Source organism: Musca domestica, unplaced genomic scaffold, assembly GCF_030504385.1.
Source record: "Musca domestica strain aabys unplaced genomic scaffold, Musca_domestica.polishedcontigs.V.1.1 14, whole genome shotgun sequence".
Lineage (NCBI taxonomy): Eukaryota > Metazoa > Arthropoda > Insecta > Diptera > Muscidae > Musca > Musca domestica.
The window spans coordinates 4,118,053-4,135,301 of NW_026712192.1; the positions used below are offsets into that span (position 1 = coordinate 4,118,053).

Genomic DNA, 17,249 nt, shown 5'->3' on the forward strand with positions numbered 1-17,249 from the left:
ATAAAAGTATAGAAAATGTTGATCCTTTGTGGGTGAGGTATAAGAAGGGGTTCGCAGATAAGTATCATCTTCACCACAGATCTTGTGTTAGCAAAAATGTTTGTATGTGTGAAATTTGAAGAGAGTTGGATGCTTATTTCGCTTTGTTTGAGCGTTTTTTTTTTAATCTTGAACCCAATGTGGGGGAGGTACCAGAAGAAATGGTCCGATCTCTATCATCTTTATAACAGATCTTGTATTAATGGAAATTTGGAGATGTAGGAAGTCTGAATGGAATCGGATGTCAGTTTCGAGTTTTATGAGCTTCACGGGTAGTCAACATTTTGACACTTTGTGGGGGAGGTACCAGAAGCAGTGGACCGATATATCCCATTTCACAGTAGATGTCAATAAAAATAATGGGATGTGTGTAATTTGAAGACATTCGGATTCTTACATCTAATATGAAAAGATTTATAACTATTCAAAATGTTGAGCCTTTGTGGGGGTGGTACTTGATGGAGTGAGTCGACATTGTCCATTTTCTCACCTGACCTAGTACTAATGCAAATATTAGTCAAGATGGAGCAAAATCGGATTATACTTTCTCTTTCTGTGCAGTAAAATATTTTTTTTTAAAATGTTGACGTTTTATGTAGGAGGTACTAGAAGGTGTGGACCGATATTGCCCATCTCCAAACTCGACCTAATTTTGATAATAATAATATGATACTCCACGTTTGAACAAAGAAGGGCACTGCCTCGTGCGAACTAGTTAGACAGATGGGAGAACGGATATCGCTTGATCGACTCGGAATGTCTCGAAAGAGATTTAGCCTAAAGAGTCTCAGGGTGTAAGCCATTACTTCGATAAAACACATTTTGGCCGAATTATATGGTATGTACTAGGTCTGCGAAAAACTCCCTCGAATTTGCACAAAGAGTGATTCTCAGTAGAATTTGAACGTAAGAGCTCCTGGGAGCAGACAAAAAAAAAAATTATTAGCAAACTCAATTTTTCGATGTCGCTCGAAAAGGAGGGAACATATTTTTCTCGTTTTTTATTGGAAGCAAAATCCGTTTAAAATCGAGCCGGTTCTACTCTACACTCTTTTAGTTTTTTATACCCTACACCACATTATGGTAAGAGTATTATGTCTTTGAGCATTTGTTTGTAACATGGAGAAAAAAGCGAAATAGACCCATACCTACCTTTGGGGATCTTCATAGAGGCACTTTCTGAGTCGATTTATGCATGTCTGTCCGACCGTCTGTCCATGTATATTTCCGAACAAAATGCAGGTCGCATTTATCAGCCGATTGCGATTAAATTTTCCATACAGTGTTTGTTTGGCTCACGGACGAACCCTATTGAAATTGGGAAGAATCGGTTCAAATACAGATATAGTTCAAATATATATTTATATATTAACCGATTTCGGGTGAATTGTGCACCAAATGGTCAATATCAGTCCAAATGACCGGAATTTTGGCACATCCGACCGAATTCAGTCTAGAAGCAATTACATAAAATTTTGGTGAAAATCCGTTCTGATATAGCTATAACACCATATATATGTTTCATACTGGTGGTGTTTAAGTTCCCCACATTCATAATATGCACTCCACAAGAATGATATGTGGAACTAGTTACAGCCCAGAAATACCTCTGATAAATTTTATTGAGTTCGGATCAGATTTGGATATAGCTCCCATATATATATATTTATCCGATATCAGGTTTATTGTGTACCAAATGGTCAATATCAGTCCAGTAGGGCTGGCAATTCCGACTGAATTCATCCTAGAAGCAAGTACTTCAAATTTGATGAAAATCGGTTTCAGATATAGCTATGGCTCCCATATATATGTTTCATTCGATTTTGGGTTTTAAGTCCCCCACATTTGTAATCTACATTCCACAAGAATGATATTTGGTATCAGATATCAGATACATCTCAGAAATAAGTGCCTTAAATTTTGCCAAGATCGGTTCAGATTTGGTTATAGCTCCCATGTATATATATCATCCGATTTGAAACTCGGTTCGATATATCTATTGTTTCAATAAATATTTATTAATAAAATCCTTATCATGGTCATATTAAGGACGATACAGCAATATTTTTTGGTACTTGAAGTGTAAAAGCCTTCGTCAAATTTGTTGAGAATCGATTCAGAGTTGGATATAGTTCCCAAATGGTCACTACTCTAAAGCCATGATACGCAATCAAATAAGGTTCGCATAAATTCCCAATATAAACTTTTTTAGTTATGGAAGCTCTAATTAACACGTATAGTAGTGTAGGGTATCATATAGTCGGCCCACCCTACTTTTGACCTTTCCTTACTGATTTTTGTCATACCATTGTTGTATATCTATGTGTGTCTATGTACAAGATCTTCCACCCTCTTATCCAGCACAGTAACATCAAAACCGTGTGCTATCACACACACGCGCACATAATTTTAACTCGTAGACACATTTCCACGCTTAGAGCAAACTCTTGCTCTATTTTGAGACGGTCTAATTTTGGAAATGGATAAATTTTTTAAACATGGCGTAATTTTCACCAAATTTCTAATAGCCTAAAAAACTGACGCAATCTTTCAATTTTCAATATTTTGAAAAAAAAAAAATAAATAAATTGTCATTTTGAATTACATTTTTGTTATTTATACCTAAAATTTCAGACATGATTTCATTATCAATAAGGTGTAAAAATCTCTGAGCACTACCTTTTAATAGATTGTAGGCCATGTGTACTGGCCCTTCTGGCTTCTAACCCGCATTATTAAAGCTTCATTTATTTGATATTATTATTCAAAAGTTTCGCCAACTAATGTAAATCTTGTTGGATCTATTAAATGCCAATAAGAAAACTCAAACTCCAACCAAACCAAACTCAATCGAACCGAACCGAACAACATCCATTATATCACTTGTAATTTATTACTCCGACGACATGCTGAGCATTTCAAATGAACATTGAAAATCCCTATTTACTTTGTGGCATATTTTTCAAATGGTTATTTAATGTTGTGGCTCATTTCCTCGTTCACTTCTTCTTTGCCATTGCAGGCCTCTCCGACACAAAACTCCACGAGATTTTATTGGATAATAAAGAAATCAAACTCAGCTGGATGGTCGATTGGTATAAACAAGAAGTCCTCTTCCACCTCCAAAATGCCTTCAATGAACAGCATCGATGGTTCTATTTGGGCTTTTCGAAACGTGGTGGCATTGGGGATGCCGACATTTGTTTCTTCGAAAACCAAAATGGATTTTTCAATGTTGTTACGGACACCTACACGAGTTCGGATGGCAAGTATGTGCACAAGGACTATCAGCAGGACTGTGTACTCTTCAAGATGGATGAGTCGACGCTGGCGTTCAAGAGGAAGTTTGATACCTGTGATCCGTCGGATTTTCGTTTCCATGTAAGTGTTAAGAGCTCAAGAGAGGCTGTAGAAGAATAGTTTTTGTTGGCAGCAGCAGCAGCAGATGTGGCTAATTAATTAAAATATGTTTTTTTGTTTGTTTGTCTTCTCGTTCTTTTATCGCTTTTCCCTTTTGCATTTCTAAACAGGAAGGTACCATGTACATTATGTGGGCAAGAGGTGAAAATGAATTGGAATTGACAGATTATCAATTTCCCTTCCCAAATGTCTCCTCCCATGAGTCCGGCATAAAGATGATGCAACTACTGAGGGCCGATAAAATTATAATACCAGAAACGTAAGTAGTTTTAACGAAGATTTATGTGAATGGAAATTTCGAAGAAAGATTTTTTAAAAGGTGGTGAGTGATAGTAAATATCTAAATATCTGTTTCAAAAACATTTGTGCTGAGTAAAAAAATGCGGGAAATAAAGGAGACTACCAAAACATAAAGTGAAATATTGAGAACGTTATTGAATGAGGTTTCCCAGTCCTCCCAGGAATTTGAAACATAAAACAGAGATTATCTCGCACATGGCACTTTACAAAGCTTTGAAAAGAAAAAATTATCTGGTGCTAGGCGACTTCTTATGCTGAGTACGTATTTCTGAGATGATGAATAGGGAGCTAAGCCGAGACAGAGCGAATCAATAGCTCCAACTTTTGTTGGAACAAGTCTATAACATCGATTTTGAATTAGTGAAGCTCCAGCTAGCTCGCCTTCAGATAATTTTCACGTTACAAATGAAAAAGAGAGGACAATCTAACCATTAAATTTGGATGGAAAATTTAATCCTTTTTATACCATACACCTCATAGCGGTAAGGGTATTATGTCTTTGTGCATGGATAGATCCATAGTTACTTTCTAGGATCTTCATAGAATCACTTTCTGAGTCGATTTATGCATTTCAGTCCGTCAGTACACGTATTATTGTAAACAAAATGCAGGTCGCATTTATTAGCCGATTGAAATGAAAATTTTCAAACAATACTTGTTTGGACCACGGAAGAACACTATTGAAATTGGTGAGAATCGGTTCAAATTCAGATATAGATCCCATATATATCTGCAACCGATTTCGTATTAATTGTGCACCAAATGCCCAATATCAGTCCAAATAATCTGAATTTTGGTACATTCGACCGAATGTTTCGCCAAAGGAGCTAGAACCCATTATGACCTACAAATACCAATTTTCAGACAAATCCGTGAAAAAATGTGGCAAAAATCATCAAATTACCGAATATCGGGAGGTACCGTTATATGGGGGCTATACCAAAACGTGGACCTTTAATTACAATGACTCGCCACACGAACTGGGACCCATTATGATCTACAACTACCAATTTTTAGACATATCCGTGAAGAAATGTGTCAAAAATCATCAAAATACCGAATATCGTGGACCCATACATGCAATGTTTCGCCACCGGAGCTGAAACCCATTATGACCAACAAATACCAATTTTCAGACAAATCCGTGAAAAAATGTGGCATAAATCATCAAAATACCCAATATTGGGAGGTACTGTTATATGGGGACTATATCGGAACGTGGACCTGATTATGAATAATATATATATGTACTTTATGGGGTCTACGACGAATATTTAAGGATGTTACAAACGGAATGACAATGTTAATATACCCTCCTTTCCAAGGTGGAGGGTATAAGTCAAACGCCATAATTTTTATACCCTCCACCATACTATGGAGGGTATATTCATTTTGTCATTCCGTTTGTAACTCCCCGAAATACTCATGTCAGACCCAATAAAGTATATATATTCTTGATCAGCGTAAAATTCTAAGACGATTGAGCCATATCCGTCTGTCTGTCTGTCTGTTGTAATCATGCTATCATTCGAACGAATTGAGATAGAAGGCTAAAATTATGCACACATGTTTATTTTTCCAGTAGGCAGGTTAAGTTTGTAAATGGGCCATGTAGGTCCACGTTTTCATATAGCCCCCATATAACGGTACCTCCCGATATTCGGTATTTTGATGATTTTAGCGACATTATTCACCGGGATTGTTTCATATTTGGCATTTGAAGTTCGGAATGGATACTACAGCCTGAGACAGAAAATTGTCTGTGCAGGTCCACGTCTTCGTATAGTCCCCATATAACGGTACCTCCTAATATTCGGTATTTTGATGATTTTAGCGTCATTATTCACCGTAGTAGTTTCAAATTACGTATTTAGAGTTCGTAATGGGAACTACAGTCTGTGACTTTCTGTCTTGTCTATACAGGTCCAGGTCTTCGTATAGCTCCTATATAACGGTACCTCCCTATGTACGGTAATTTGATGATTTTGGCTACTTTATTCACCGTTTTTTTCAAATTTCGAATTTGAATATGGTAATGGCTTGCCTATGTAGGTGCTTGTCGTACAGGCCCTAATATAACGGCTATATTCGGTATTTTAAAAATGTTAACAGAAATTTTTGCGAATGTTATCTTTTTCGAAAATTTTCAAATTCGTTCTAAATGGTGGAGGGTATTCAAAGTTCGGCCCGGCCGAACTTACCGCTTTTTCACTTGTTACATTTATTTTTTAATTTTATTAAATGAATACAAAAAATGTCGGAAATAGCATTAAATTTTAGAATAAGTTTAGTCTTGTTCGAAATATTCAACTTTGGCACGAATTTTGGCTTTCAAACCGCGAATGAAACCCTCACACGCTGCCCGAATGTTGGTCTGTAGTATTTTGACTCATTCCCGGCGATGCTCTTGCTTGAGGTGATCGACACTTTGGTATTTTTTAGTGCCAACCTTGCCTTCCAAGATACTCCAGCCACAATAGTTCAACGGATTGGTATCCGGAGATTTTGGTGGCCATTGTGCGCTAGAAATGAAGCGAGGAACCTCATTTTCTAACCATTTTTGGGTGGCGCGTGCTGAGTGCGATGGTGCTGAGTCCTGTTGGAATGTCCAAGGTCTGCGGCCAAAATGTTTGCCAGCCCAAGGCTTTAATACACCCTCCAGAATATTTTCGCTATAATATTCGGCATTTATTCTGATGCCACGGTCGATTAATACGAGCGGAGAGCGACCATTGGCTGTTATGGCGTCCCACACCATCAATGTGGCCGGCGCGTGAGTTCTGATGGCCAACGGAATGTGCACATTTACAGTAGACCTCTTTGGCAAGTAAACGCGGTCATTTTGTTTGTTTACAAACTGCTGGACAAGGAATGTTTTCTCATCGAAGAAAACCATATTCGGCAGTTCACAACTTTCGGTCAAGCGAAGCAGCTCTTTAGAGTCTATTTTGCGGTGTAAGTCCTTGCGGTGCAGTGTAAGTCCTTGCGGTGCAGTGTAAGTCCTTGCACTTTTTGGAATTTCAGAGCTGATTTTTCAATTTTTGCCGAATGGAATATTGCGATATGTTCAGCTCACTAGCCATTTTTCGGCCATTGCGACGCGTGTTTCGATCAAGTCGCTTCTTTACTTTTCGAACCATTTCTGCTGACATTGCTACGCTACCAGTATTACGGTTATGCTGGATTGCTCTTACGATAGCCCCTTGTGATTTTCCAGCCAAATATAAAGAAACCACACTATCACGCTTGAATTCTATCACGAATAACTTTCTTTCTGGAAAATTCTCACTAAAATGCTTTTGTAGCCTCGTAAACAATATAATGAGCTGTCAGTGGAATAATTTTAACAGCTGTCGGACGAGTGGCTTTCAAATGACTGCAGTCTAAAGTTGGTTGCAGTTTTTTCTTCTCACCCTGTATATAGCTATAGCTCCCATAGCTGTATCTAAACCGATTTTCATCAAAATCTTAAGAGCTTGCTTGTAGACTGGATTCCGTCGGAAGTGGCAAAACTAAGTCCATTTGGGCTAATATTAGCCATTTGGTGCACAAATAACCTGACATCGAATAAAGATATATATGGAGACTATAGAGAAATCTGAATCGATCTTCACAAAATTTTAGGCATCTGATATCTGGTACCAAAAACTATCGTTGTGGAGTGCATATTACGCATCTGAGGGGCATTAACACCAAATCGAATAATATATATATATATAATGGAGCTACAGCTATATCTGATGCGATTTTCACCAAATATGAAGTACTTGTTTCTACTATGAATTCAGTCGGAATCGCCAAAATTCAGTCAATTTGGGCTGATATTACCCATTTGGTGCACAATAAACCTCGGATATAGATATGTACGGAAGCTATATCCCAATCTGAACCGATCTCGATAAAATTTGGCGTACGTATTTTTGAGCAGTATCTGATGTGAAGATGAAATATATCGGTCTAATTCCTCTAGTACCTTCTCCCCAAGGGATCAAAATTTTGAAAATCCATGAAGAACAAAAAACTCGAAATTAATATCCGATTCCATTCAGACTTGGCACATCTCAATATTTCTATCAACACAATATTCGCTTTAAAGATGGTAGAGATTGAACCAAGCCATCTGCTACCTTCCCCATTAATAGTCAAAGTTTTGAATAACCAATCGATTATAAAATTCGAAATAAGCGTCCGACTCTTTTTATATTTTACGCATCCAATTATTTCTACTAGCACGAGATCTACCGTAAAGATGGGATATATTGTTATATTTCAACTGCTAAATATTATCCGAGAACCATCCAAATTAGTGGACTTCTATCCAGCTTTCTTTAGCCCAATGTTAAATTCGGTGTCGATTAGTCTATAATTGCGACATGCAGAACAACTGCAAAATCAGGAAAGGTTTCTGTATTTGGTCCATTTCAACTCCTAAAAATTTTGCTATCATCCCCAACAACAATAGACTTCTATTCTGGCCATTGCCCCACCTACATTTTGGGAGGAACGGTCCATAATTGCGACCTGTAGCGTAATTGCAAATTGACATGGACAGACGGTCGGACATACATAGCTAGATCGACTCAGTTTGGCAAGATAGGAAGATCCTTATGTGCAGGACCAATATTTAAAGGTGCTACATAATTTTTGGCTCTCAAACTTATAATACCCCCTAGACATAGTGTTGTAGGGTATACAAAATGTGGAATGCACTTTCTTTTTATTTGAATTTGCAAAATTCTAGAGTCCCTCCGAAATGATATTTCCTTCCATTCGTCTATCTATCACAGAGATATGTTAATCACTCTTCATTTAAATAAGCCAACAGATGGAGGTGGAGAAAAAATCTACAAAAGCGAATTAAAAACTATTGTTTTTATAGTTTAAGAAAACTTTTTATCTACCCTCCCATCTCCTGCAGTTTTTGCTTTCTTTGTTTTTACAGCTGTCCATATCAATTTATTAACGACTCTACTTTTCTTTTTTGTTTTTCTTTAATCTATCTTCATCGCATTCCCTTGGTGCTGATGCCATTGTTCTTACTGCTGCTGCTGCTGATGTTGATGCTGCTGTTGTTGTTTTTGCTGCGATTGTAAAGTGACCTGAAACAAGTCGAAATACGACTCAATAAAGTGACAGTGCCTGACAAAGAGACCACTTATTGGTGTCACATACAAAAGCTCGATAGTTTCCTGCAACAAAAACATCATATTGTTCAATTTGAACCGATCATTACGACACCGGGTCTTGTCCATCACATGGAGGTGTTTCACTGTGAAACCGACTGGGACGTTGAAATTCCGCTCTACAACGGCGATTGTCAACAGATGCCCGAAGAGGCAAAAGTTTGTTCGAAAGTTATTGCCTTGTGGGCCATGGGTGCGAGTACATTCACTTATCCGCCCGAGACTGGATTACCCATTGGCGGCAAAGCATACAATCCGTACATTCGACTCGAGGTGCACTTCAATAATCCAGAATTTGAGAAAGGTAGGTAGGTGGAAGGAAGGATGAAGTTCGGAGGAGTGGTGGTGGTGCTGTAGCAGCAGCAGCATCATCACATTGTCAAAGAGTGATTTATTTCGCCGGTGTGTTGTTGTCGGTGTTGATGAAGTACGCCTGCCATGGATGGTGGCAATGTGAAAGTGCTGAGTAGTAAATAATTCGAGATTTATCATTGTCAACAGTGTGCAGGGTTGGATTACACTCAAAGAAAAAAGTAGGCTAAAAAGTTGTTAAGCAACACATTGAAATATACATCATTGGTTGTAACGTGGTGGTGATTAAAAGCAATAATATGTTGTCTGATCTAGAATTGTAAGAATGCAAAAGTTTTTGCGACAATTATCGACTTTCTAATTATGATATTGAAAAAAAAAATCCAAATCTTGTAGATTATTGCAGACTCTGGAATTTACTTCGGAGATATTTGAAATTGATGATCGGAAATTCGATATTTACGATGAATTGAAGTCAATGGAGATTAATGTTGGGGTTTTAAAAGAATTGAAAGAAATCGGAAATCTGACGGATGTTTCGATGTTGGTTTTCGATATGCTGACGATTTTTTAGGTAACCAGGAACTGTGAAGAACGCTGTCAACTGATAGGTAGTCGGAAATGACAATGCTGGAAAAAATATTGTTTATGTATTCTGTAACGACAAGATTTCTCCCCTTGGGTTGGAATAGCTCGTCGGGGTCCAGGGGTTCGTACAGATATTTCATTTATTGAGATAGAATGAGAAAGACAGCGGTTTACGTTTTGATATTATATTTTTATTCAAAGTGAAACTTGAAATACGGTATTGGGGCTTCTTCCACTCGAGACCTGGATAAGTACTCAAGGAACGGGACAAGGATACAGGAACAGGGTGCTCAGGATTCGGGGTGGATTCTCTGCGAGAGACCTGGATAAGTACTCAAGCACTACAAGGATCTAGGGTACGGTTGCAAGAGACCTTAATAGGTACTCAAGCACAACAAGGATGTAGGATACGGTTGCAAGAGACCTTAATAGGTACTCAATCACAACAAGGATCTTGGATACGTTTGCAAGAGACCTTAATAAGTACTCAAGCACTACAAGGATTTCGGATACGCTTGCAAGAGACCTTAATAAGTACTCAAGCACGATATTCAAGGATACGATTGCAAGAGACCTTAATAAGTACTCAAGCACTACAAGGATCTAGCATACGTTTGCAAGAGGCCTTAATAAGTACTCAGGCACTGCAAGGATCTAGGATACGTTTGCAAGAGACCTTAATAAGTACTCAGGCACTACAAGGATCTAGGATACGTTTGCTAGAGACCTTAATAAGCACTACAAGGATTTAGGATACGTTTTCAAGAGACCTTAATAAGTACTCAAGCCCTACAGGATATTCAAGGATACGGTTGCGAGAGACCTTAATAAGTACTCAAGCACTACAAGGATCTAGGATACGGTTGCAAGAGACGTTAATAAGCACTACAGTATATTCAAGGATACGGTTGCGAGAGACCTTAATAAGTACTCAAGCACTACAAGGATCTACGATACAATTGCAAGAGACCTTAATAAGTACTCAAGCACTACAAGAATCTAGGATACCTTTGCAAGAGACCTTAATAAGTACTCAAGCACTACAAGGATCTAGGATACGATTGCAAGATACCTTAATAAGTACTCAGGCACTACAAGGATCTAGGATACATTTGAAAGAGACCTTAATAAGTAAGGAAACTAGGACTAGAAGGATATTCTAGGGTGCCACTGCAATCTGAGGATTAAAGAAAGGATGTCACTTACCGAAGCTGGTGTTGTCCGTTCACGATCTGGCACTGACTGCCGCGAATCTGCCTTTGACTGCACTTTTATACCCGGCGCCACCACGTTTTCACAGTGGAGTAACGGGAACTTGTTTACAAATTTTGGTTACCACAACAACATCACATGTGCTCATCACCGCCAATGGTAGTGATGAGTGATGCGGTGTGTTGTTGCGATAACGGTTCAACTCTCTTGAGTGTGGTTGCTCGCAAGAATTTTGCTAGGCTAATTGGAATTTATGATATCGTTTTGTGTAGGCAAAAATGACGAAGGATTTTCGCCGTCACAATTCTGAGGACGACCTAAGAACGAGTTTTAGCCCCAATTTTTTCAAGAAATGACTATGACAGGGACTAAAGAGAAACAAGTAAAAAAAACAGTAAGTTCGGTTGTGCCGATATTAGAATACCCTAAACCATTAGAACGACTTTAGAAATTTAAAAAAAAAATCCGTTAAAAATTCAATTAAATTCCTAAGAATAGCAAATATAGCCGTTATATTGCGGTCTATGCGAAGATAATTTCCTATCACAGGCTAAAACACATATTGGGAACTTCAAATACGAGTTTTCAAACAATTTCAGTGAATATTGTACCTAAAATCGCCAAAATACCGAATATAGGTACTGGTATACGGAAAACTGGACCTGCATCGACAATTTTCTGTCATAGGCTGTAGTTCCCATTACGAACTCTAAATACGACATTTGAAACAACTCCGGTGAATAATGTCGCTGAAATCATCAAAATACCGAATATTGGGAGGTACCGTTATATGGAGGCTATACGAAGACGTTGACCTGCATACGCAATTTTTTGTCATAGGCTGTAGTGCCTATTACGAATTTTAAATGGGAGAATTTAAAACCACTCCTGTGAATAATGTCCCTAAAATTGTCAAAATATGGAATTCCGGGGGTATCGTTATATGTGGGCTATTCGATATCGTGTACCTATATAGACATTACACTTCCAGGGGGTTAAGTGCTCTGAAGGAACTCCTTTTGTGGATTTTCAGACAATTCCATTGAAAAATGTGGCTAAAATCATCAAAATACCGAATATTGGGAGGTACCGCTATATGGAGGATATACGATATCGTGGACCTATATAGGCAGATCTCTTCCGTAAGGTAAAGTAACCACAAAGGACTCCTTGTGTAGGATTTAAGACAATTTCATTGAAAAATGCGAATATATCGTGGACCTATATAGAAAATTCTCTTCCAGGGGGTAAAGTAGCCACAAAGGGCTCCTTGTTTAGAATTGCAGAAAATTGCATCGAAAAATGTGGCTAAAATCATGAAAACGGCAAATGTAGAAGGGTTTCCGTTTCATGGGGGATATACGATATCGTAGACCTACATAGAAAATTCTCTTCCAAGGCGTAAAGTACTCAAAAGGAACTCCATGTGCGGATTTTCAGACAATTCCACTGAAAAAAATACCTACAATCATCAAAATACCGGATATCGAGATATCTTGGATCTTGGGGTGTATACGATATCTTGGATCGATATAGACAATTCTCTTCCATGGGGCAAAGTACTCACAAAGGACTCCGTGTGCAGAATTTCGCACAACTCCATTGAAAAATTGAGCTAAAATCATCAAAATACCGAATATTGGAAGGTACCGTTGAATGGGGGCTATACGATATCGTGGACTTATATAAAAGCAATTCTCTTACAGGCGGTAAAGTATCCGCAATGGACTCATTGTGTAGAATTTCAGACAATTCCATTGACAAAGGTGGCTAAAATCAAAAAAAAAAAAAAAAAAAAAAAAAAAAAAAAAATGCCGAATATCGGGAGGTATCATTATATGGGGGATATACGATATCGTGAACCGATATAGCCTATCCTCTTGACCTGCCTGCACACAAAATACTGATCTGTGCAAAAAGCGTGATTACAACAGACATGCCAAAGGACGGACAGGGCTAAATTGTCTTCGAATTTTATACACCTTTGCATATTTAGTATAGCTTCATATAACAAATAATAAATAAAATATAAAACAGATCGGATGAACAATATAGATGGTATCTATACATATATCTGACCCTGAATACACCAAATTTGACATATGGTTTATAGGCTCGATTTGGTGGTAAGTGTCAAATTCCATTCCATTTGGGCTAATATTACACGTTTGTTGCACAATAAGTAGCAAATCGGACGAAAATATATATAGGAGCTATATCGAAATTTCAAAATTTCATCAGAATCGGACAATAAATGCGACCCTGACCACCTTGTGGGTATAATAATAACAATAATAATATTTATAATAATGTAAAATGCATGTGATCAATTAACCCATCACGTCACATAAGTCAGGATTAAAGGACAAAAAAAAGTAATCGCATCCGAATTAGGTCATATAATAAAGAAAATTATTCTACATTTCATGATACAAGCGAATATCTTCCCATTGTACTTTTGTCTCCAAAAATTAAGATCTAATTTTTACATTTTTCTTTGAGTGTATCATCCAATCCCGCACACTCACACAAATTCATCTTTATCAAGCTCAATGTTCGCAAAGTTAAAAAACCGAAAATAACATCATCGCCCTCATCAACATTAATTTTGCTTTCGTTAGTGACATTTTCTTCATTTATTTTCTCATCACATTTCCCCATCATCCTCCCAACCCTTACTATTTTCATTGAACTTTCTCTCTCAACCACCCTTTAACAGGTCACATCGATAGTTCAGGAATGCACATTAAAATGGTTTCAAAACTGAGGCAATTCGATGCTGGTGTCATGGAATTGGGCCTTGAGTACACGGACAAAATGGCCATACCACCGGGCCAAGTGGCATTTCCGTTGAGCGGCTATTGCATTGCCGAATGCACAGAATTGGTAAGTAATATGGGGAGATGGGGTGTGCGTGTGTGTGTGTATTGGTTGCATGGGCCCGTGTGTTTAAATATTCTCACAGAAATCTTTGGGCAAGTTTAATTTTCCAACTTTTGGTAATTGACATTTTTTTCTTTTCTTTTTTTTTTTGGCATGATGATGAAGCCATTTTTGCATATTAAGTGGGATGGGCAGGTGGGGAGCTACATGCCATGTAGTTAACTTTAATGGACTTGTTTCGGAAAACCATACGTATGTGTGTGTATGTGTGTTTTTTGGAAATTACATTGCTTGCAAACATTTTTACACTTTACTGCGTTTCGAAAATACATTTAAGTTAGCCTTTGGTGTGTTCTCTATTTTTTCGGTTCACATGTAAATTAGTTTACCTGTTCATCTAAACATTCATATGGAAAAAATTTAATGGAATTTATTTCCTCTTTTGTGGGGGAGTGAGAATGACTTTTGAACTGATGTAGTCAACTAAAAAATTGGGTAAATTTGGTTATAAAAATTTGAACAAAATATGCAGAGCAACAAATGTTAAATGACATAACTTTAAAAAAAAAATACTTAAATGGAGTTTTAACGTTTATATTGTGAACCAGTAGGGAAAGGTAAAAAGTCGGGCGCGGCCGACTATATGATACCCTACACCAACTATGAACTTTATTTGAATGCGTACCAAGGCTTTAGAGTAATCACAAATTGGGAACTACATCCAACTCTGAATAGATTTTCAACAAATTTGAGGGAGGATTTTGAGGATTTCTAGTACGAAATAACATGCCTGTATAGTGCATGATATGACTACGATGGGACTTACATTAGAAATATTTATTGAAGCAATAGTTATACCGGACCGAGTTTCACCAAATGGAAACATTTGGTTAAATATGAAAAATCTATCCAATTTTGGTTGAGGTTATACAGGAAGAGATAAAACAAAAAAAAAAAAAAACACCACTTAAAAAGCAGTAAGTTCGGCCGGGCCGAACTTTGAATACCCTCCACCATTTGGAACGTATTTGGAAATTTTCAAAAAATAAAATCCTTAAAACATTCTGTTAAAATTTTAAAAATACCGAATATAGCCGTTATATTGGGGTCTATACGACGTGGACCTACATTGGCATTGTTTGCCATTAGCCATTACCATATTCAAATTCGAAACTTGAAATAAACGGTGAATAATGTAGCCAAAATCATCAACATATCGTATATAGGAGGAACCTTTATATCGGAGCTGTGCGAAGACCTGGCCCAGCATAGACAATTTTCTGTCACAGGCTATAGCATCCATTACTAACGTCAAATACGATATCTCAAACAATTTCGGTGGGTATTGTACCTAAACTCGTCAAAATACCGAATATACGGAGGTACTGATATATGGGGCCTTTACGAAGACCTGAACCTGCATAGGGAAATTTCTGTCACAGACTATAGTTCCCATTACGAACTCTTAATACGTAAATTGAAACAATTCCGGTGAATAATGACGCTAAAATCATCAAAATACCGAATTTTGGGAGGTACCGTTTTATGGGGGCTATACGAAGACGTGGACCTGCATAGACAATTTTCTGTCATAGGCTGTAGTATTCATTACGAACTTCAAATACCAAATTTAAAACAATTCCGGTGGATAATGTCGCAAAAATCATCACAATACCGAATATCGGGAGGTACCGTTATATGGGGGCTATACGAAGACGTGGACCTGCCCAGATAATTTTCTGTCATAGGGTGTAGTATCCATTTTGAAGTGCAAATACCAAAGTTGAAACAATTCCGGTGAATAATGTCGCTAAAATCATCAAAATACCGAATATCGGGAGGTACCGTTATATGGGGGCTATATGAAAACGTGGACCTACATGGCCCATTTACGAACTTAACCTGCTTACTGGAAAAATAAACACGTGTGCAAAATTTTAGCCTTCTATCTCAATTCGTTCGAAAGATAGCGTGATTATAACAGACAGACGGACAGACAGACAGACGGACAGACTTAGAATTTTACGCTGATCAAGAATATATATACTTTGTTGGGTCTGACATGAGTATTTCGAGGAGTTACAAACGGAATGATAAAGTTAATATACCCTCCATAGTATGGTGGAGGGTATAAAAAACATTAAGTTCGGCCAGGCCGAACTTTTAACACCCTCTACCCTAGGGTAATGTAAACATTAGAACCAGTTATGACCTAATAATACCAAATTTTAGACATATTCGTGGGAAAATGTGGTAAAAATCATCAAAATACCGAATATCGGGGACCTATACATACAATGTTTCGCCAACGGAGCTAGAACCCATTATGATCAACAAATACCAATTTTTAGACAAATCCATGAAAAAATGTGGTAAAAAGTATCAAAATACCGAATATCGTGAGATACCGTTATATGGGGGAAATATTAAAGGCTGGACCCTGCATGGTTTCGCCACACGCACTAGGACCCACTATGACCTGCAAATACCAAATTTCAGACAAATCCGTAAAAAAATGTGACAAAAATCATCAAATTGCCGAATATTGGGAGGTACCGTTATATGGGGATTATACCAAAACGTGGACCGATATATCTCATTTTCAACACCAACCATCCTAGACACAATACAAATTAATCTGCTAAATTTTGACGCTCTACGTCAAATAATGTGGCCTGTATCGTGATTTCAAAAGACAGACGGACATCGTTAAATCGACTTAGAATTTTATGCTGATTATGAATATTATGGGGTCTACGACGAATATTTAGGGATGTTAACAACGGAATGACAAAGTTAATATACCTTCCTTTCCAAGGTGGAGGGTATAAAAACTGCAATAAGTCAAACGCCATGATTTTTAAATTTTTTTTTTTTTTTAATTTTATTGAATGAAAGCGAAAATGTCAGAAATATGGCCCGAATGTTGCTCTGCGGTATTTTGGCTCGTTCCCGGCGAAGCGCTTGCTTGAGGTGATCGACACTTTGGTATTTTTTAGTACCAACCTTGGTATTGGAATCCGGAGCTTTTGTTGGCCACTGTGCGCTGGAAATGGTGGCGCATGCTGAGTGCGATGGTGCTGAGTACTGTTGGAATGTCCAAAGTCTGCGGCCAAAATGTTTGGATGTCCAATGATTTAATACACCCTCCAGAATATTTTCGCTATAATATTCGGCATTTATTCTGATGCCACGTTCGGTTAATAGAAGTGGAGAGCGACCATCGGCTCTTATGGCAGCCCACACCATCACCATCACCATGGCCTGCGCTTGAGTTCTGGTGGCACATTTTCAGCTGACCTCTTTGGCAAG

The 17,249-nt window shown here is 37.8% G+C and overlaps 1 protein-coding gene across 1 annotated transcript in view; it reads left to right on the forward strand.

Annotated features, from left to right (window-relative positions):
- The window catches only part of LOC101897009 (tyramine beta-hydroxylase), a 106,785-nt gene that overhangs the window by 72,834 nt on the left and 16,702 nt on the right, over window positions 1–17,249 (forward strand). Inside the window, exons 3-6 of the mRNA XM_059119132.1 lie at window positions 3,062–3,420; window positions 3,570–3,718; window positions 8,855–9,246; window positions 13,774–13,940. Of these exons, the coding sequence (XP_058975115.1) occupies window positions 3,062–3,420; window positions 3,570–3,718; window positions 8,855–9,246; window positions 13,774–13,940 (1,067 nt within the window). The remainder of the gene's footprint in view (window positions 1–3,061; window positions 3,421–3,569; window positions 3,719–8,854; window positions 9,247–13,773; window positions 13,941–17,249) is intronic.